Here is a 22409-nt window from a genome sequence, read left to right on the forward strand (position 1 = left end):
CTGATCCTTGAGAAATGGAAATAAAATGAGCTCAGAGAAGCTTAGTGAAATCCCAAGTGATATAACTCAGAACTGATTCAAACCTCTGGAATGACCATCCATGCAAAGGCCACCATTGGGATCTTTGGGTTCCCACTTTACTGTATATTCCCATGGATTTCTACTTAACATTTGGCAACATGATTTGCTGATAAAACAATGTGTTATTATCTTCTCCCATTTAGAGTTAATTCTTCATTAATTTACTCATCTATTTATTTGTGGATTTATTCATTAAATATGCATTGAGTGTTTACTGTGAGCCAAGCAATGTGCCAAATGCTGGAGATACAAAAATGATTGAGACACATTCCCAGTGGTGACAGTATAGAGTGGGAAAAACATAGCTGCAAACTGGCATGATAATCACTATAATAGAATCACGTGCAAGATGCTGTGGTGGCCCAGATAAAGGAGTGTTCAATTGTGTTTGAGGAGGGCAAGTCAAAGATAATGAAGTTGTCATTGGAGTTTCTAAATAGCTGAATTGTCAATGAAGAAATTTGTCTGAAATGAAAAGTGTATTGTAGGATGAGGGGAAGGAAGGTGTAAAGTCATAAAGGTGTGAACCAGTTTAGTGCATTTGGAAAATAACAGGTCATTCAGTGGTTAAGAGAATAGACCTTGAAGATAGGGGCAGGACAAGGATCAATGAAAGGATATGATTATGGAGCCCAGACTGAGGGAGGCACTGGGCTTGAAGCAGGAGTATAACATCTTCAGATTTGCACTTCTGGTTTCCAGAATTGTACGGAAACAGCTGAGGAGAGGAGAGGCAGAGCAGAACCACACAAACATGACAGGGAGGGGACTGCTGCAGAGACACAAGTTTCAAGGGAGCTGATTTTAGACCATAGTAGTGGGACTGAAGGAAAGGATGTAGAATCAATATTTAGGAGGTAAGATCTACTGAGCATTGTTACTAGTTTAGAGGAGTCAGGGAGAAGGAAAAATTTCATGGGGAAGAAGGCACTATTCCCTCTACCGAGAGCATACAGTAATTGAGGGGCAAGGTTAACCAGGGATGAGGGCCTATGTAAACTTATGTGGGTGGACATGTAATTTCTGACTCTCAGTCCAGTGTTTTTTGTTTGTTTGATTTTGTTTTTGTTCTGTTTCTAAGGCATCACCTTAATAGTCTTTTGGAAATCAGAACTGTTTGGGAAATCAATTCACTGAACATGCAAAATCTTTCACTGGTTCAGATCAGAAAAGCTGAGTAATAAAATGCTGACAGTATGGAGTGCAGTGAAATTTACTTCTAAATTTAGTACCAGTTGTGAAAGCATGCCTGCCATAGAGAGATGACTAACAAGCGAGGGTGTCAGAGCCACACAATAGATGCTGTTACATATTATGTCAAATGCTGTAATAATGGGATAATCATTTAAGAAATCAACAGACTAATATCAATAATAGACTAGATGCCATATTTGAGAATAAGGAAGATTTACAGTAGATTTTCTTAAAAGTGTGGATGCTGTCTTGAAAATTAGCAAAGATCTTTTAATTCATTTGATGATATTTAAAATGAATATTATCAATAGTTTACAATATGCTGGGCAAGGTATGAAATGCATCATATAGATTATTTCATTTAATCTTCAAAATAACTCTATGAGGTAGATATTGTTATTATCCCACTTTACAGGGGCTCAGCAAAGTTTAACAGTTTTATTAAGGTTGTTCAGTTCCATAAGGAACAGAGCCTGATTTAGTCTTATCACTGTAAATAACCTGTTCACATATCTGAAAATAAACTGAAATCCTTGTCCTGCCTCAAGTCTCTAGATAAGACAAGGCATAACATTTTTCTTTAGACTAATACTTTTTAAATTTTTTCTAATCAGATATCTATGATATTTCGACGTTCTTCTGGAGCAGGTCGGTTTATCAAATCTCATGTTATCAAAATAAGGTAGGTAATCTTGGTTTACAACTCCAAACAAATACATTAAGAAACTCTGGATCAACACAATTGTTCAGCTGCCCAGAGTGGATGTATGCAGGAAATCAAAGATGGCATGCATCTTGAGCAGCCCAGTTGATATTGCCTAGCCATTTCCCAGTCTTAATAGAAAGATGTAAAATGCTCTATGACAAGAGACAATGTCACTTATTGGGTTAAAAAGAAAGGTATTCTCCAAGAAAAACATACAGGAAGAGGAGGGATGGTGCTGCCAGCACACCCTGCTCCTTAAGCAAGGAATTCAGTAGAACTTAGTCCAGCTCTTTCGATTGTCCTCATTTTAAGCCCACCCTACAATTAGCCTATGTTTGCCTCTGCAATAAGGTTTGTTTTTAATGCCATTATATTTGTATTGTTATTTTTAAAAATTTTAATGCTTTTATTTCTATACTCCTGTGAAAAGCAACATCCATAAATTGATCATACACTTGTTAGCAACTAAAATAAATTACTAGGATACATCCTGAATGTGCTTCTTATATTATGTACAAAGGCTTGTCATTTACTAGAATAATATATCTGTTCTACCCATTTTTAATGAAAGTTTTTAAATTTTTTCTATGGATATCAATCAATATATACATATTTGTAACACTTGTCTGCTTTGTTTCTTGAATGTAAAGTAAATAAGTGTATGATTAAGGAGCCCATGACTTTTCTTACCTCTCTGCTCTGTACATTTGTTCTCTCCTTACTTTCCTTTCTTCATCCTCTCTTCTTTCCTTTCTTTATTCATTATAAGTTTCCAATTAAGTTCATTCTCAAAAGGTGACAAAGGATTTCTAGACCTATACTTTACAGTATAAATTAATATATTTGAAACTCTTATCAACAAGTTTCCTTTCATAACTGCTTTCTCTGATCATCTACTATCAAACATGTATTAACTGACCATCGACCCCTAAAACACCAATGTTTTAACACAGTAAAGGTTTATTTCATTTTGGTGCCAAAGTTCAAAGAGTCAGAAGTGGCAGCAGGGGTTGTGGGTGCTGGTGGGGATGGTGGAATTGCCCCCTGGATTTTCTGCATCTGGTTGGCAAGATCTAGGAAGAATGAAAGATGGAATGAAAGATGGAATGAGATGTTTTCAGGGCCTGGGCCTGGAAGTGGAGTACATTATTTCTGCCCACATTTCATTGTCTAGAATTCACTAGGGAGTTTCAATAAACTGAAAGAAAGGCTAACATATGAAATCTAGATCTGTGCTCAGAAGGCAAAGACAACTGGGTCTGGCAAACACAAAGCATCATCTCCTCCACATCACTACTAAAGAATAATGATGGTTACACCTTTGGCTCAAAATACCTTAAAGAGCAAGTCCTTTAAGTGCATGTAAAGCATGGATTTGTAAACATCTCCTTCTCCCATAAGTCCTCCAGACTATGAGCTAAGTAAGGGCAGAGAACAATATTTTTTTCAGTTGTGTATCTTAACTAGTATTTCTAGAGATAATTGAGAAATCTGATATACACCTATGCCATCCATTGTATTACTATAAATTTAGTGTGGATCTTAATACCTAAAAATAATTAGTGATTAGAGAACTGGCTTTATTATTATCTCTATTTATCTGATTTTTGTTCTTTAGTCCAGATAAAAACGGTGTGAACATTCTTATGGTGCTCATGTTTCGATACCCATCTACTGGTATTGCTGAGAAAATCAGGAAAAGAATTGAAAATATTTTATATCAAAATCTGAAGACAACTCATTTGACTTTGACTATAAACGAATCATCGTTCATACTCACATGTAAGTTATTTTACCACTTTTGTGATTCCATTTCCTTGCAATCCTCTCATAAGAATTTAGGTCAATGTATTCTCTCATTTTGAGATTCCCCAGTGATATACATATATCAGTGTGGAATAAAACTAAAATAAAAATTCACTATTAGGTAAAGTTTAGTTGTATAAATATTTGTTTTATATTTGATGTAGGCCTCTTCTATACTTTCTAAATTTCTCCCATATATTATCACATTATATATTTTTAAAAGCATAAAAGAGTGGTTATTATTTTCTTCATTTTAAGGAAGCTGAGACTTAAGGAAGTTGTAAGACATGGGACCAGCAGGCCTTGGGGCCAGACCTGGTCTTTACAAGTAAGCTCTGAGGGTTAGTTTCTGTTGTATCAAAGCAATAGACATCTTTATGAGAGTTTGCCCCTGTAAGAAGAATTGGGAAGTGGTTCTCTAGCTTATTTCCAATTTAAACCTTTTAAATTTATCTCTTCATTTATTCCTTACAAAAAAAATTATGAAAATTGTTATCCCTGCCCTAAAACACCAGCATATGTCTCACATACCATGGTGTCCCAGCTTTGTTCATTTCTTCTGCTTAAGTATTTCAAAGTACAGTTACTTCTGATTTAATATTAAAAAATAAGGTTTATCCTTTGGACTGGAAAGTATTCCTCCTCACAGCAGCCATAAATTTAAGAAACAGATGGTCTAAAGTTAATTTCTATGTTGCTAGAAATTGGGAAACTCCTGCAAGTACATTTTAAGATGGAATCCCCATACACATTAATGAAAAGTTTTTCAAGAAGGAGTTATAATAATAAAGAATATGATTTCCACCTTTATTATCAATTATATTCCAAAACAGAACATGGTATTTCCCAAATATTATAAATGGCAATCTCAAAGTAAATCTCGATTTCTGATGATATAATTGACCCTAATGCATGATCATGTATGCTAAAGTAAAATCTCTTATCATCAAAGAGATGTTAAAAAGTGTAGTGTTTCTCATTTTACAAACAAAAATTTTTTTTCAGCCTTCTTGGTAATGTACACTGAACTTTTATTATACACATTGCTTTAATATAAAAATAACTATATTCTATGATCACATTTAATAACCAAAATTCTACTGCATATATTTTTTTCTGCCATATGCATATTGGGTTTGCCCAAGTCTGTACTGTTTTTTTCCATAAAATAAAAGACACATGTTTTAGTTTTACCAATAACTTTATTGATTTGGATATTTTGAGTATGTTGGCTATCTCCCACATAGTATAACATTGATTGTTCTCAACTAATATCTTGATTTGATCACTGTCAACTTCAACTGGCCTACCCAACCATGGAGCATCATCTAGTGAGAAATCTCCAGCATGAAACTTCTCAACCCACTTTTGACACGTTAAATCAATCACAGCACCTTTTCCATACACCGCATAATTTTTTTTTTGCATTTCAGTTGCATTTTACCTTTCTGGAAGTAATAAATAATAATGTTCCACAAATGCGTATCTTCTTCCATCTGCAATATTAAAATAGCTACACACACACACACACACAAAACAAATTTCGTAAGTTTTTTTTAAATGCATGCTGATATGACAGCTGTCACAATACAATCTAACAAAATTGCTTTGAATGAAGTTAAAGACAACTAAGCACTACCAGAGCCAAATTAGAGAAAAAAACAAACTTTTTGGCCAACCCAATATCTCTTGTTAAGTAAAGAGAATTGAAAAACCTCTACTATGATTTGAAGCTCACATCCTTCTTTTGGGATGGTCAATGTTCCAGAGCAACTTATCATATACTTCTTTTTTTTTTCTCTAACAAAAAACCAAAATAAAAGAAACACCTAACCACCAAAAGTTAAATGAGACTGAGCTTAAATGAACACTAAGATATATTTGAAAGGAGAAAGATATCACAGAGGGAGGCATAGAGTAGAGGAGAGATTGTGGTATGGGTGGGGTACCTGGACTGGCTCTATATGAGGAGCTTCATGCCACTAGTGCCTGCTGTCTGAGCTACAACCTTCCACCATATTGATTTAAGGGAGAAAATCCTCAGGGAGAGAAAGCCATCAACCTGCGTTAAGTGAATTCCCACCTTTTGTAGACCAAAGCCTGAAAATTGGACTGGGAGGGGTCTGCAATGCTTTAGTTATCTGGAGCTGCCCTTTCAACACAACTAACTGACCTAGGCTAGTGCATGTAATATAGCAAACACGAATTGTGATAGAAATCAGAGATTACTTTCGCGAGTGATACTGAAGCTCCCAAATGCTCTCTTCTCATTTTAAATTAAATTTACACATTTGGGATTAAATCAGAGTAGAGGGTTATTTATAACTTGCCTATGAAAAATCTCATGCTTTCTTGAAATATACATGCTTTGGATAATAAGCATTTTCTATAGTGACCATTTGAACAAAATTACATGACAATAGGAACATACGATTTTATCAACTAATTCATGTTTTATTTCAGCTATCGACAACAAAAAGATGAGGAATCTTCTCAACAGCCGTAAGTTTCAAAACCTACAACTAACTGTCTCTTTCATAGAAAAGATCATGAATAAAACCCATAAAAGTTAGTAAAATGTAGCAAGGGTTTGTTTCTTTGTTTTTTTTACTAAGGTATATATAACATCATATTAGTTTCAGGTAAAATGTTGTGACTTCATATTCATATATACAAAACACAAAATAATCACCACAATAGTAATAAGAATTTTTATTCATTTTATGTTTTTGTCAACCAAACACTTAGCTTTTTTATTATTGTTTATTAATTTTAAGCTATTTAAATTGATAAATTTGCACCAAATACAAATTAAAATTTTGTGGCTTACAGATTATGGTTAAAAATGCATAGTACTTTTGATACAACATATGTACCTATATTTCTAAAATTTTATTTTAATATTTTATTTAAATAATTATATTTTAATATACTATCACAGTTCAGAGAGTGTTTTAAATTTGTAACTAGTTCAGTTTCTACCTATTAAACTTTTTCTGGGGTTGTTTTTGCATTTTTTGTTAAAATATCTGTTATGGTAATTTTTTGGGTCGCCACTCCCTACACTAATACATATTTATGATCTTTTATGGAAAAACATGTCCATTAAAAATGTTATAAGAACACTAGAAAACAATGAACATTCTCTATATGTAACATGCAACATCTAATGTATTTTCAAATATTGTCAATACTCATATATTTGTTCTCATTCATGTTTCTGGTTTTTGGTAAGTATTTTTTCTTTCATTGCATTCTTTTTCTATAAGAACATGTTGTTTATATCTTCTTTCTTCCCTTTATGATTGTTGAATCCACATGTGAACCTTTATTTTTTTTGTTGTCAAACACAAGGATAAAGCAAGAACTATGCATAATAAAAAAAAGAATAGTCTTCCTATCCTCAACTTCAATTGACTTTCCAGTCGTTTATAAATAACTTCACAATTTTATTTCTCACTTAATCTTTAAAAAGTTGATTAATATTCTTTTTCGAACATTATGTTCCATTTTATCTTCATAGTTACAATTATTTACAATTACTAACCTCTCCTGTTATGTTGATATTTTACTATTTCCCATTCTTGAGTCTTGATTTAGCATTAATTTTTTGTCCATTAAACCATATCTTCAAATCATTTTAAACAAGAAAATTGTACAAATGGTATATTGTCTGAGTACTTGCATGTGTAAGAATCTCTTTCCATTTCCTTTATCTCAATGTCTTCTAGGAATATTGGGTCATAAATTTTTCCAAATAATTCTCTACAGAATATTTTAGTATTTTTGCTATAAAATAGAAATCTAAGGCTGGTGAGGTTTTTATTATTATGTAGGGTTTTTTTGTTTGTTTCTGGATGAACATAGGAAATTTCTATAACTCGCTTGCCAAGAGATCTAGATATGGCTGTATTTTCAATGAATTTTGACTAGGACACTAAGAGTGTTTTCAATGTGGACACTATATTTTTTCTTGCTCTGGGAAAGTTTCATCCATCATAAATTTGACGATTGATTCTGTTTCATTTGTTCTTTTATTTTCTTACTCAGGAACACAAATGATTTATTTGAATGTCTATTTTCTGCCCTTAATATCAATTACTATTTATAGTTCCAGCACAAGTTACTTTCCACTGCATTCTGAATATTTTTTTTCTTTTTTTTTACCAATTCTATACTACTGAAAACAACTTATCTCCATTGTCTGGTCTCACTTTTTTTCTCATTACTTTATCCATGTGGATTTTATATCTGTTATGATTTTTTGTGATTTCTTGAATTTTATTTCATTACATAAAGCACTTTTGTTATATGTGGTCTTATGACATATTTTTCCCTGAGGGTTGTCTGCTTTTGTTATATTAAGGTCGTATTTTCTTGCATGTCTTTGCTGATACCAAGCAAATGTGCCCTAAAAGTTTTTATAGAAAATAACTTTCAGAGATATATTTGTATTCTAAGATTATATATTATCTGATATGGGGGGCCCTAATCATGCTGTACAGTAAGATGCAGGCTTATGTTCTGATTTTACAAGCGGAATATATGAAAACTACACTAGCCACCCCTCTGTACCACCAGCTCCATTATTCACTGATGCCAGTGATCCTTTTTTTGTTTAAATTGCTTTTCATGAGGTGTCTTAGTCTGTATTTGGTGCAATAATAAAATAAGCAGTACAGACTAGATGGCTTATAAACAGAAATGTATTTGCTTACAGTTCTGGAGGAAGTCCATGATGAGGGTGCCAGCATAGTTGGGTGAGGGCCTCGGCTGAGTTGTAGACTTTCTGTTGTATCATCACATGTCAGAAGGGGCTAGGGTCACCCTGGAGTCTCTTTCATAAGATGCTAATCCCATTCAGGAGGCCTTCACTCTCATGACAAGCATTTCTCAAAGTCCCCACCTACTAATAATATCACCTTTAAGGATTAGGATTTTAATATGTAAATTTAGGGGATAGTTTGGGGATACACATTCAGACAATTGCATGAGGTAATGACACTTTCATAGAACATCCCATCTTTTTTTTTTTTTTTTTTCTTCCAGTATCACTAGATAGTACAGTGCACTGGGAATTGTGGCTTCTGAGTACACACGTAAAGAAAAGCATTGATGGGTCACAATAGGATATTTCAACTACAGGTTCTACTTGACTGGGGACAGATACAGTGTTTTTTCTCTCTGGATTGGGGAAATCACCATAGCAGTGAACCAATAGTTTTGTCAAACTTCTTGTGGTTCTCCACACAGTTCTAACTCTCAGGATAGAGCATCGGTAATGGTCCAAGAAGATGTTTCTGAAACCAACCCACTGAATATTTTAGTTATTGAAAATTTCTACCAAAATTTATAATGTTTTCTTATCTTTCCTTAATTTTTATGCTTTAGTTCCTCCTGGCTTAGAAAACTACCACAGAATTTAAATTTTTAACTGCAATGTGAGGCCAATAACAGCTACTATAGAGAGTTGTGAAAATTAGAGAAAATATATGTACAGGGCCTGGTTCATAACTAGTAGGTATTATTTAATTATTACCTTCATGAATATTTTAAGGGGAAGTTCAGAGAGGAAGAATTAGATACTACTGATATGGTACCATATTAACCTAGAAACTACTTGCTCAATTTTAGGCTCACCTTTAGCTGAGGTTATTTAATCATGAAAGAATTATCATGAATTTGTAAATCTAAGTTTAGGCAACTATTTTACCTGTTTCTGAATAAAAATTTTAAAAAAATACTTGTATTCTTAACAAAAATATAAAAATTAAAAAATACATTACAAAGTATACCAATATACCCTTGAATTTTAAGGCTGATTTGAAATCTAATCAAGTATTAGTTATAAAAGAATTGGAAATCTTTTTTAAAAAAGATCAGAGCAGAAGTAAACAAAAGAGAGTATAATCAAACAATACAGAAGATCAATGAAACCAAGAGCTGGTTCTTTAAAAAGATAAGCAAGGTTGACAAACCTTTAACTGGACTCATCAAGGAAAAAAAGAAGACCCAAATAAAATCAGAAATAAAGAAAAAGAAGTAACAAATGACACCAGAGAAATACAACAGACTGTAAGAAAATATTACAAATGATTATATGCTAACAAATTGGACAATCTGGATGAAATGGATGAATTCCTACAAACATATAGTCTTCCAAAACTGAATCAGGAAGAATCAGAGAATCTGAAATGACAGATTGTAAAATTGAAGCAGTAATTAAAAATCTCCCAACAAACAAAAGCCCTGAACCAGATGGCTTCACAGGTGAATTTTACCAAACAGTCCGAAAAGAACTAACACTTATCCTTTCTAAACTATTCCAAAAAATTCAAGAGGAGGAAAGACTCTAAATCTCATTTTATGAACCAGCATTACTCTAATTCCAAAACCAGATAGAGACACTACAAAGAAAGAAAATTTTAGGCCAATATCCATGATGAACATAGGTGCTAAAATCCTCAACAACATGTTAGCAAACCAGATCCTGCAATACATTAAAAAGAGTATATACCATGATCAAGTGGGATTTACTTTGGAGTACAAAGTTGATATAATATCTGCAAATTAATAAATGTGATACACCACATAAACAAAATGAAGGATAAAAACCACATAATAATATCAATAGATGCAGAAAAAGCATTTGATAAAATCCAGCACCCATTTATGATAAAAACTCTCAGCAAGGTTGGAATAGAGAGAATGTACCTCAATGTAATAAACACCATATATGACAAACACATAGACAACATCCTACTCAATGTGAAAAAACTACAAGTGTTTTCCTTAAGATTAGGTACAGCACAAGGGTGTCTGCTTTCACCACTCTAATCCAACATAGTACTGGAGGTCCCAGCTACAGCAATCAGACAAGGAGAAATAAAAGGTGTCCAAATTGAAAAGGAAGAAGAAAAATGTCATTATTTACCAATGACATGATGCTATTTACAGAGAACCCAAAAGATATCACCAAAAAAACTACTAGACTTGATAAATAAATTCAGCGAAGTAGCAGGATACAAAATTAATATCTAGAAATCAACTGCATTTTTCTACACCAATAATGAACTATCAAAAAAGGAAACTAAGAAGACAATCCCATTCACTATTATTTCAAAAAGATTTAAATAACTGGAAATAAATTTAACCAAGAATGTAAGTGACTTGTACTCAGAAAATAACAAGATAATGAAGAAAGAAATTGAAGAACAAGCAAATAAGTGGAAGCATATCATGCTCATTAAAAGGAAGAATTATTTGTCCATACTACCCAAAGCAATTTATAGATTCAATACAATTCTTATCAAGATACCATTGGCATATTTCACAAAACTAAAACAAATATTCCAAAGATTTATATGGAACCACAAAAGACCCTAAATAGCCACAGCAATTTTAAGAAAGAACAAAGTTGGAGTACTCATGCTATTTGACATCAAACTGCACTCTAAGGGTCATAAGTAATCAAAACAACATGATACTGGCATACAAAAATATAGATCAATGGAAAATAAAAGAGGACCCAGCAATAAACACATGCTTTTATGGTCTATTAATGTTTGACAAAGTAAGCAAAAACATACAATGGTGTAAATAGAGTCTATTCAATAAATGGTGCTGGAAAAATTGAAAAGATATGTGCAAAAAAAAGAAAACTAGACCACCTTCTTACATCAAACATAGAATAAATGAAAAATAAATTAAATATTTAAATATTAGACTCAAAACCATAAAAATCCTAGAAGAAAACATAGGCAGTAAGATCTTGGGCATTTTTTGTAGCGATATTTTTTTGTGATATTTCCCTTGGGAAGGGAGACAGAACTAAAAAATAAATAAACAAATAAAAGTATATCAAAATAAAAAGTTTTTGCACAACAAAGGAAACTATCAACAAAATAAAAAGACAGCCCACTGAATGGAAGAATATTTGTCAATGATACATCTGATAAGTGATTAATATCCAAAATTTATAAGGCACTTGTACAACTGTAGTTTTATCTTTCCTACTATACCAATCTGATTTAAAAAGGGGCAAAGGACCTGAATAGACACTTCTCCAAAGAGGGCAGATGGCCAATAGACATGAAAAGATACTCAACATCACTAATCATCAGAGAAATGCAAATTAAAACCATTATGAAAATGGCTATCCTCAATAAAACAAACAAACATGTCCATGAGTTTTTTCTTTTTTTCCCATTTTTGCTTGATCTCTCTACCCCTCAACCCTCCCAGAGCTCTCAGCTTGCTCTCTATCTATGAGTCTGTCTCTATTTTGTTTGTTCCTGTAGTTTGTTCATTAGATTCCACATATGAGTAAAATCAATTGGTACTTTAAAAGATCATTATTGTTTAAATTCAGGGTTTTGCTAGGATAACATTTGGTTTATGTCAAAGGAGAATCATGACCCACATTACTGAGTTCTCTTTGAAGTACAAATCCAAACTTTGATGCAGATCGTTTTAATTGTATATCCAGCTCTGTCACATACCAGCTGGGTGACCTCCAGCAATTCATGTTCTCTTTCCAAGGCTGAGTTTTCTCATCCGAAAAGTGTTGTAAATGTACTTAAAACACTTAGCATTTTAAAACTTTTATTGAGTTTATTGTGGTGACATTGATTAATAAAATAATATAAATTTAAGGTGTACAATTTTATAATATATCATCTGTATATTATATTCATTGTACCACCCCAAGTCAAGTCTCCTTCCACCACCATTTAACTCCCCTATACCTTCTTATACCTCCCTCCCCTCTAGTAATCATTATATAGGATCTATATATTTTTGATGCTCAATAAATTATCTACCTACTGATTCATCTATATATGCTGTATGTAGAGAGACAGAAGTTGATCCCTGGATTGGATGCCTTGAAATAATAGTAAATATTTCTTCTAAACCTTGATAAAGTCAGTAGGACCCCTACATATAACCTCAGAGTCTGAGAGTGTTAGAAATGGGTTAAAAAGTAGCGGGTGCAATGGATTGTCTAAACATCAGCACTCAATGCAAGTCAGGATATGCTCTTTTTCCACCTCCTTTTCATGAAAACAAGCTAATGTATATTTCTGTGACAGGCTGCGGAATAAGGATGACATCTTCAAACATGCCATTACCAGCATACACTTCTAGAGACAGGATTGTCCAAGGAAGGGAAACAGCTATGGAAGGGGAGTGGCCATGGCAGGCCAGCCTGCAGCTCAAAGGGGCAGGCCATCAGTGTGGAGCCACCCTCATCAGTAACACATGGCTCCTCACAGCTGCTCACTGCTTCCGCAGGTAAGTTCACCAGGGCTGTTGTGAGTCTTCTTTATTTAGTTATTAGTTGCCCTCAATTGATTTAGTGCTTAGGAAGAGTCTAATCTCTCTAGCTTATCCTCTGCTCCATTATGGATGGACACTCTTCTGTCACCTAAAATGCATTTTGCTTGTTCTATGCCCTGATCATATTTATCTCCTCTCTCTGCTCTAACTGACTATGAAGTTTGGTTTACATCACTCTCATGGCTCTCACCATATATTTTCCTGTGTTATCATGACATTAGTGTTATCTTTCCTACTATACCATAAATTATTTTAGTGTGAAGACTGATTATTATGCAAGTAACAAGTTTAAGCTTTTCTGTATATGCAATGAGAAAATTTAGCCACTTCTGTTTTTCTCCCAATTAATCCCTCTATTCTCCCACAATCAGCATCCACTATGTTTTTATAACTAAGATGAAATCAAAGATATCCCTCTAGAAGCTATCCCTTCCAGTTGCATCACCCAAGAACCCCTGTGGCTTGTGTGGACCAGAGAGGTGTGTGGATGATAGGAAAGACCTGCCACTCCCTCTCTCTGCCCTCACAGTATGGAAGACTGGTCATCTAGGACCCAGAATGGGCAATCTGCTTGAGCTTTCACAGTTGTAGCTCTTAAAGCTCAGCTATGTCCGTTCATGTATGCAATTATACACATCACCCTATTGCCCTAGATGATCAGGGGATGCACTTTGTTTCCTCCCTGAAGTTTCACCATCAGGGTACAGTAAGTTTTTTCCCTTTAAACTCTCAAAAGGTAAAAGCTCTGAATGAAGCTTTGGCCAGTGGCACTGTTCACACTGTCCTTTCAAGAAAACTGTCTTTGGTGAGTCTAAGAGGCTCTTGACAATCCTTCTAAGGTACCTACATATTTATTTATGAGATAGATGTGTAATGGGAATGACCTAAAGAATTTAAGGTGATTGTCACTCTCCTGAGAGAAGAGAAAGGGGACTCCTTTATATTTACAAAATAACTATCATCATGCCTTAGGTTCGCTACATTTTTAAGGCTTTCTGACTTTTTGTTCACATAGTGATCCAATCTTTACACTTGTTTTGGGGAGTATCATACATTTTTGTTTATAACTGACCTCTGTTTATGTAAATTAAAAATAAATATGGATGTCAATTTATTAATAACTAGTGAAGAATATAAGCTATAGTAATGAAGATACCTTTTTTGGCAGGTCCAGTTAAGTCTCTGTGTGCTAAAAGACCCTAATGGGAATTGACCAGTGGATTTGGTGAGACAGAGATAATGGGTGACCTTGTTAAGAGAAATTGTGGTGATAAGATGGGGACAGGAATAAACTGAATAGGGGATAGAAGAAGAATTGGATGCAGTGAGTTCAGGTGCCACTTTCAAATAATTTTTAAAGAAATGGGAGCAGAGAATTTTGACAAGTGATTATGGTTGTGGACCCACAGAAAAGAGTTCTTAAAATATGAATGATGGTGTATTTTATGCTGATAATAACCAAAAACATATTGGGAAATATAATGATCCTGGATAGGGTTCAATTTGTGTGGGGCGATAATAATTTCATGCCATTGCACAATGACATATATTGTTGTGAGAGACAAATACAGAATACTTTGAAGATAATATCGCAATTATCCAAAGAGTTTTTAAATTTTTATGTTTTTTTCTACAGAAAGAGTGTATTTTTTAAAGTCATGTTTAAGACAAATGTTAATATCTGTATATCCATTAAAAAAAGATACCAGTTTTTGTGAAATAGTGTGGGAGGGGAAAAACATTTTTCACAAGATAGCATGAGACCTGGGTGCTCTCTCTGACATGAAGCAGCTGGGTATGTCCCTCACTACGACAAGCCATTTAACTTCTGAGACTCAGTGTCCTTAGTCACAAGCATGTTGATAAGGGCCTACTATGTGAAGCTTCCTTTCTGGTTGACAATGAGTGAAGAGATGGGGTACTTTCTTCTATCCAATCAATTATTTTATGAGCTCCTTGAGGACTAAAGTCACATATATCTTGTATCTCCCAGAATTCTACTTTTTAAATGAATTCTTCAGCCTTAAGATTTCAGCTTTAAATAAAAACTGAGAGAGGAGCCCTCTGCATCTCCTGGTCCCCACCACTGGGTTTTGCCTGCTCATACCTGGGTTAGTACCTACTACTTTGAAAACCACTGATCTTTCTGGTTTTCATTACACTGAAACCTTTGTGATTCATCAACAAAGTAATCCTGCATAAACGAGGAAATTGCCTTTATGAATTCTCCTCTGTGTGGCTTCCTTCTACTAAGTTTCCTCTACACAGAGGATTTCAAATTTCTATATATGTCTAGTCATTGATGGGGATAAGTAGGAAAAGAGAGAACTGAACTTTTTGGAAGAATATAAAGATAAAGAGAGGGTAGTACTACATAACAGTTGCCTGTGCTGTAATTTTGTGGGAGAGACAAGCATGTGTGAAGGGAGAGCCTCAAAGCTAGTAAGAGGGACTGACCAGGCCAGATCAGAGGGTGGAGAGAACTCTCACAGCATGATGTTGAGTCAGGGCTGCTTAGTCCTTAAATATCCAGACAGGTTCTGGGCGTAGGTGAAGAAACAATCCTGTATGCACACACGTGTTTGTGTATACAAGAGACAAATTATACTTTATCTCAAGGATAACAGTAAGACCCAGTCAACAAGAGCCAACGAGTCATCAAATAAGAATGGATAGAGTGTCTGATACAGAGGAAATGCCTCTTAGCATGTATGATATCCAAAACAAATCAAAATTAATATCCTCAGTTCATTTAAATTATAGAAGACAGAGAATCTAATGAGTTTCAGACAAATGAGAAATTCAAAGATTACAGAGTAATTGTATAGTACCCATTACCATTATTAACCCAAGTGAAGCACTGAAATTTCATTTAGCTGCTGTGCTCTTTTTAGAGCATGAAATTTTAGAGGACAAATGTATTTTAATGGCTTTCATATGACCACTTACACATCAGTTTGTTTAACCTCCTTTTTTCAATAAGGTCATCAATTTCAAATTCTCTCTCTGTAGGGATTCTTCCCAATGGTTGAGAAGAAATACAGTCTCAGTCTTTTTTAAAATATAAAGTTAAGCATCATAAGTTTTACCCTTTAATGTTTTACAGAAATAAAGACCCAAGTCAATGGATTGCTACTTTTGGTATAACTGTAACACCCCCCGCAGTGCAACGAAATGTGGGGAAAATTATCCTTCACGAAAATTACCGGAGAGAAACAAATGAAAATGACATTGCTGTGGCTCAGCTCACTACCCGAGTTGAGTATTCAAATATAGTCCAGAGAGTTTGCCTCCCAGATTCATTTATAAAGCTGCCACCTAAAACAAGTGTATTTGTCACAGGGTTTGGATCTCTTGTTGATGATGGTGAGTACTTCAACATAATTTGCCAATATAAGTTGTCTGAAGCTCTGGCAAGCTGGTTTAGGAAATCCCTCTTTAGGTTTTTCCTAAAAACAGTGTTGATGCTTCCAATGTGTATGGTCCCAAGAATATCAGGGTTAGGGAGGGAGGGGAGCCTTGGGTTCAAAAGTAAAAGAAATCAGGTCCTTATTTTTGAGGAGTTCTCAGTTAATTGAGGCAGTGGTGAGAAAAGGGAGAGGCTAATATATAAGAAAAGAAGAGACTGTTTTACATGCTGCAAGAAGGGACAAAATTCTATGGGAGTACAAGGGAGTAAATGATTCTAAACCGTATGTTTCCCATATGTAAACACTCCTGGTTACTTATACTTCAAACCACAATCTGATGATATTTTTTTCTAAATTCCTCCTCATGTTAATGAGGAGTTATGATGATTATAAACATGAAAGTGCTTTGTGAATTTTTATTTTGGGTAGTTAATAGAATCTGTATTTCTTTTCCTCTGTCCCACTTCCTATGGGGTTTAAAAGACATTAATTCTAAAATTTTATAAACTGAAGACCAGAACTTAAGAGTTCTAGGAACTAGTTCATTCCATTTTAGAGAGAGAGATTAATTAAATATTCTAAAGGGAAAAATAAGAAATGTTTAAGATTTTACCAAAGATATCCTGAAGAAACTAGGAGACAAATGCTAATATATCTTAATATGGTTTTTATTATTTGTTGACAGAACTGGATTATATGTAAAACTTCCCAAATGCCTCATGCACCTGCAACTTGACTTTGTGAGATGTTATAAATCTCCTTCAGTCTTCCTGTCCCTTCCCACTAACTCAGGGCTACTCACCAACAGTCCCAATCAGGAGCTGTGAGCTACTTACCTTCTCTTCCTGTACTCAATTGTGCAGTATTCTCTCCATCCTACTCCTGGCCCTACTGGAATCTGACTGCTAGCTTGTGCTGGACATCTGTTCTGTTCCCCATGCTTCAGGGTACCCCTAAATAACACATCACAGCATAGAGTAGGGCAAATAGCTCTGTGCAGCATGTAGCCTGATCTCTACTTGCATAGCTTTTGGAAAATCAGTCAACTTCCTTGACTTAATTTCTTTATATAGAAAAATGTGCCAGTTGGACAAGACCAGTGTGATGGACCTTCTCTCATCGTGAAAAAAAAAATCTGTAGAACATATATACATATTATATGTAGTTGCAAGGATTCCAATAGTTTTTGAAGAACCACTCATATAATATAATACTGGATTGTGTATGCTTATGGTTCTTCAAATGTAGACATTTATGAAACAGAAATAAAATTAGGCAACAACTACTGTTAATAAAACATTGTGTTTTTTGCTCCTATGTATATATAGTTTGTGTCTTCCATGTCTTAGATACAATTGTATTTAAGGAAAGTGTTTTTTGTTTGTTTGTCTGTACAACAGGACCTACACAAAATAAACTTCGGCAGGCTAGGGTGGAAACCATAAGCAGTGATGTGTGTAACAGAAAGGATGTGTATGATGGTCTGATAACTTCGGGAATGTTATGTGCTGGATTCATGGAAGGAAAAGTAGATGCATGTAAGGTAAGTCCAAAGTCAAGGTCAAAACAAAAGGAAAGTTTCCACTGGCATCTATTTTACTTGGGAGGAAAAAAAATGGCATCTATTTCACCAAGGACTCAGTTTACTTAATAATCACAGTAACAAAAATTATTACATTGAATGTTTACTGTGTGCCAAGCAAAGTGCTGAGCAGTTTTCATGTTATTTTATTTAATATGATATCAAAGCAGCACTTTAATTATATTAGAAATTAGGAAATCAAAGTCTGTTACTTCTATTTCTGCTTCACACAATTATGCTTATGGTCTGTTATTTTCTTAAACAAAATTGAAAACAAAGACACAGGAACCTCTACTCTGAAGACAGCTGTATTCTGGTCTGTCATCATCTCTCACATGTCTTGTTTCACCCCCCCACCTCTGAGTCTTTCTCTTTTGTCTCATTTTTTAATGGCTTTGAAACCTGTAACAGGTTTCCTCTTCATTCCAAGCCCTGCAATTTTAATGTTGATGCATTTAAATGCTGGATTCTTAGTTTCTAGATCTCCTGATTTCCATGGATCTTCACCACTTTTCAGCCACCTATTGCTAGGACCACATCTTGAACCTTGTCATCAAAAGTTTTTCCAACTACATAAACACTAGTTCCCTACTTGACACCTCTCCCTAATCCTTCCTGCCTGCTTTTGGACTACTCCTGCAACCTTGGCCATGCCCTCTGTGTCACACCCCAACCTATCAACCCTGATCCCCAAACACACACAACTTACACATACATTCTCAGTTTTATTTTTATCTTTAGTTCCTATCACCATCCAATACACAATATGTTATATTTAGACCATTTATTATCATAGCTCCATGAAGGCACAGACCTGAGGGAGGTCTGTTTTGTTTGCTGCTGTATTACCAACACCAAAAACAGTGCCTGGCACAAATAGTTGTTAGCTGAACAAAATATTGTTTTTATTCAACTTTATAGATACCTATAGACCATTGTCTCTCTACTTTCTCACATTCAATTAATCCCAGATATTAAGTTTGGGTCTATCTTATGTCTATTCCTCTTTACTGTATACTTTCTCCTTAGAGGATCTATTTCTCTTTCATAACTTCAGTTATCATCATTTTGCAGATGATTCGTAAAGTTACACTTTTAGGCCCCCAACCTACCCGTTGATCTCCAGAGTTAAATACTCCCTCAATCTCTTCTTTTATCTCCAGACTTATATGTGTATTCTACTCCACTTGGATATTTCAAAGGCATCTCATTCAAAATGTTGCACCTGAATCTCTTATTCCCCTCTCCACCTGACCTTTTTCCTGTTTCATATCTCTGTGAATGACATCCCCTCTCATTGTGTTAAACAAGCCAGAAGACTGGAAGCCATTCTAATTTTTCTTATCTCTTATCTATGCACTCACCTCATATTAAATATTTTATACACATGTTTACTGAATTGTGCATAAATCCAAGGATGTTGAACCAGAAATAATGTAACCACTCCATATGAATGTTAGTCTTTCTAGGAAACAATGCACTTCAAAGTTTAGCACACAATTTTAACTCATTTGAGAGAATCATTATATAATCATATAATCTACCACTAGTATGGGTGCATGTTCTTTGTACTAATTTCCTTTTTTTTCCCCCTGTGGAAGAGAGATGATTGTAATGACCTTCCTACTGAATTAAATCAGAGTTAACAATTTTAAATGTTTGTGTTTTTTCTCCAGGGTGATTCTGGTGGACCTCTGGTTTATGATAATCATGACATCTGGTACATTGTTGGTATAGTAAGTTGGGGACAATCATGCGCTCTTCCCAAAAAACCTGGTGTCTACACAAAAGTGACTCAGTATCGAAACTGGATTGCCTCAAAGACTGGTATCTAATGTGATTTGTCCATGAATTATATCCATGGCACAACGAACTAAAACTCCTGCGTATTGTATATTATTTATATTTATGTGGTTTGGATAAGTGCTTTTGCTGGAGGCCAAGAAGTCCTTCAGACTCAGACCAACCCAATATGATGAAGTGGACTTTGCGACTGAACTCTCTACCCTGAGGGATGAAGACACAGCAAATGACAGGACAGGCAGCACTGACTCCTCACTCACAAGGGAAGCTGTGTTATGTATTAATACAATGAATATTTATAAATGGTTTTCCTCAGTGAAAGATAAGGGCCATCATTTTCCACAGGATATGAAGATCTGCCAGGGCTGCCAGATTCTTACTTCATATAGTACCTGGAGCACCAGGGATTGTTCTGGCAAAAAATCAAACAACATTCTTCCCTGAGGATTCAGGGCTTCAATATTCTAGCACTGATGATTGAAAACTGAATGGCTAAAATGGAGAAACCTAGAATTTGCAATATAACTTGAACTCTAACCTGGATTTATAAATAATAATAGAGAGCATTATCATTAAGCACAAGAGTTGTCATTTAAAAGAGGTTTAAATGTATCTGAACTTACTGTTAACATTGTTTTAAACAAAAAAGCACTAGCTTCAGAATGTATATTGTATTGTAAATAAGAATTCTGATTTATTTTTTAACAGCATCATCAGTTGGTGTCAAGCCAGAAAGGAAAATAAAAATGACTCTTGGGAACATTTTTTTTTCATGGGTACAAGGAGAATAAAAAGAACTGGTGAGACCTAGGCCAGCAGAGTTGGTTTCAAATTATTAGTAACAGGTGAAACAGTCTAGATTTCAAGGGAATGATTTATCCAATCATTTATTAGAAATATCTACATTAATATATGGTAACTGGTGCTCTCGTAAGTCTTCAGCTATCTGATAGGTCATGTGTCTATCGGAACGTCAGGCTGGGAGAGCTGATTTGTGTAAAGCACTTAAGACAGTGCCTAGTATATATCATGCAGTATAAAAATGTTTCCTATAGTGGAAAGAAATGCTTCTGTGAGTTTTAAAAAAGTTAACCTATTCATTTGTCAAATGAATGAATGACTTTGAAGTTTAAAACAGCCCAAGATCTAGTGGTGGAAAGCACAGGTAGCAATCAGGAAGCCTGAGCATGAGCATTGCTGTGCCTCATCTAAGCTGTTTCTCCTTGTACAGTTTCCTTCACATCGCTGTTCATTAGCTTTTTCATCTTTGTGTTGGCAATAAAAATGATGCCTACTCACATGGTTGTTATGAGGGTTAAATACACTAATATGAGTAAAGAAAGCACTTGAAACAGTGTCTGCACATAGTAGGCCAATAATATGAACTACTATTAATTATTATTAGTGTGCTTCAGACTCAATAAAAATATATTTTTTAAAAATTGCTCTTCACTTTTTTAAAAATTGTGTAATCAATTTCAGAATACTTTACATTGTAAAATAATTAGGTGACACTAGATTTTCAAAATCACTTTTTATGTCTCATTAATATATTTTGAACTATTTCTGTCTATAGACAGAGTTAAATATATGAACCCTGCATGGCCACCTGGCCTCGGGGTTGTAACTACAGAGATGTAGCTGTATTCAATGACAGGCCTCCAAGGTGAGAACACAAGTGCTATATTTGTTGCTCTGATTTATCATGAAAAAATGTAGCCTCTCTGTTTCTTTAATGGCTGAACATTTTAATTTATGTGTATGTGTTTATATGTAATATATGTAAACAAGGTAAATATAACTTAAAAAATCTCCTAGTTATTTACACCTCAATATCAAGATATCATAAAAAGAAAAGGATCACTTATCTATATTTTCCTTTTAAAAAGAAAATGACATCAAATTTCTGAGTTGATGGAGACTAATAACTAAATATCAACAGAAAAAGCAAAGTGGAAACTTAAATCTTTACAATTTTTCTTTCTTTCTTTTTTTTATTGTTGTTCTATTACAGTTGTCACATCTTTTCCCCATTGCTCTCCCCAGCCCCTCCTACCTCTCCCCTCTCTCACAGGCTATCCCCACCCTGTTGTCCTTGTCCATGGGTCATTTAATACTTTTTCTTTATTCAGAGGAACATCCAAAGCTTCCTGGAGAATATTTAACCTATTAAAGATGTGCTTGATTGAAGATAGACTTTTTTCTTGTCTGTAAGTTCTATTACAATGTCTATGTGTTTTTGTGTAAATATATTTATATTTTAGAAGACTGTGATAACTTTTTTCATATGTGTCTGTGAAACTATATACATCGATTTAAGTAATTCTATACTTAATTCAATCCAATACATTTTAATAAAAAATGAGAGGAATAAATCTAAAGGGCAATAAATAAATCTAAGAAATGGAAAAGTAGATTTTTAAAACAGAAGTTATATGTGCTGTTTCAAGTTCAATTATGTCTATGCTTTTGAATGGCATTACAGGAA

General features: G+C 34.4%; 1 protein-coding gene across 2 annotated transcripts in view; it reads left to right on the forward strand.

Moving 5' to 3' along the window:
* LOC150020050 (transmembrane protease serine 11F-like) overlaps positions 1 to 21410 on the forward strand; it is a 68500-nt gene extending 47090 nt beyond the window's left edge. For both annotated transcript variants that reach the window (XM_090266806.1, XM_090266807.1), the window contains 7 exons: positions 1890 to 1957; positions 3600 to 3763; positions 6251 to 6289; positions 12880 to 13081; positions 16233 to 16492; positions 17937 to 18079; positions 19795 to 21410. In XM_090266806.1, coding sequence (XP_090122932.1) covers positions 1890 to 1957; positions 3600 to 3763; positions 6251 to 6289; positions 12880 to 13081; positions 16233 to 16492; positions 17937 to 18079; positions 19795 to 19953 — 1035 coding nt within the window. In that variant the 3' untranslated portion in view covers positions 19954 to 21410. The remainder of the gene's footprint in view (positions 1 to 1889; positions 1958 to 3599; positions 3764 to 6250; positions 6290 to 12879; positions 13082 to 16232; positions 16493 to 17936; positions 18080 to 19794) is intronic.
* The last annotated feature ends 999 nt before the right edge of the window (positions 21411 to 22409 follow it).

Source organism: Furipterus horrens, unplaced genomic scaffold (genome assembly GCF_987537825.1).
Source record: "Furipterus horrens unplaced genomic scaffold, mFurHor1.1.pri manual_scaffold_2, whole genome shotgun sequence".
In the NCBI taxonomy this organism is placed as follows: Eukaryota; Metazoa; Chordata; class Mammalia; order Chiroptera; family Furipteridae; genus Furipterus; species Furipterus horrens.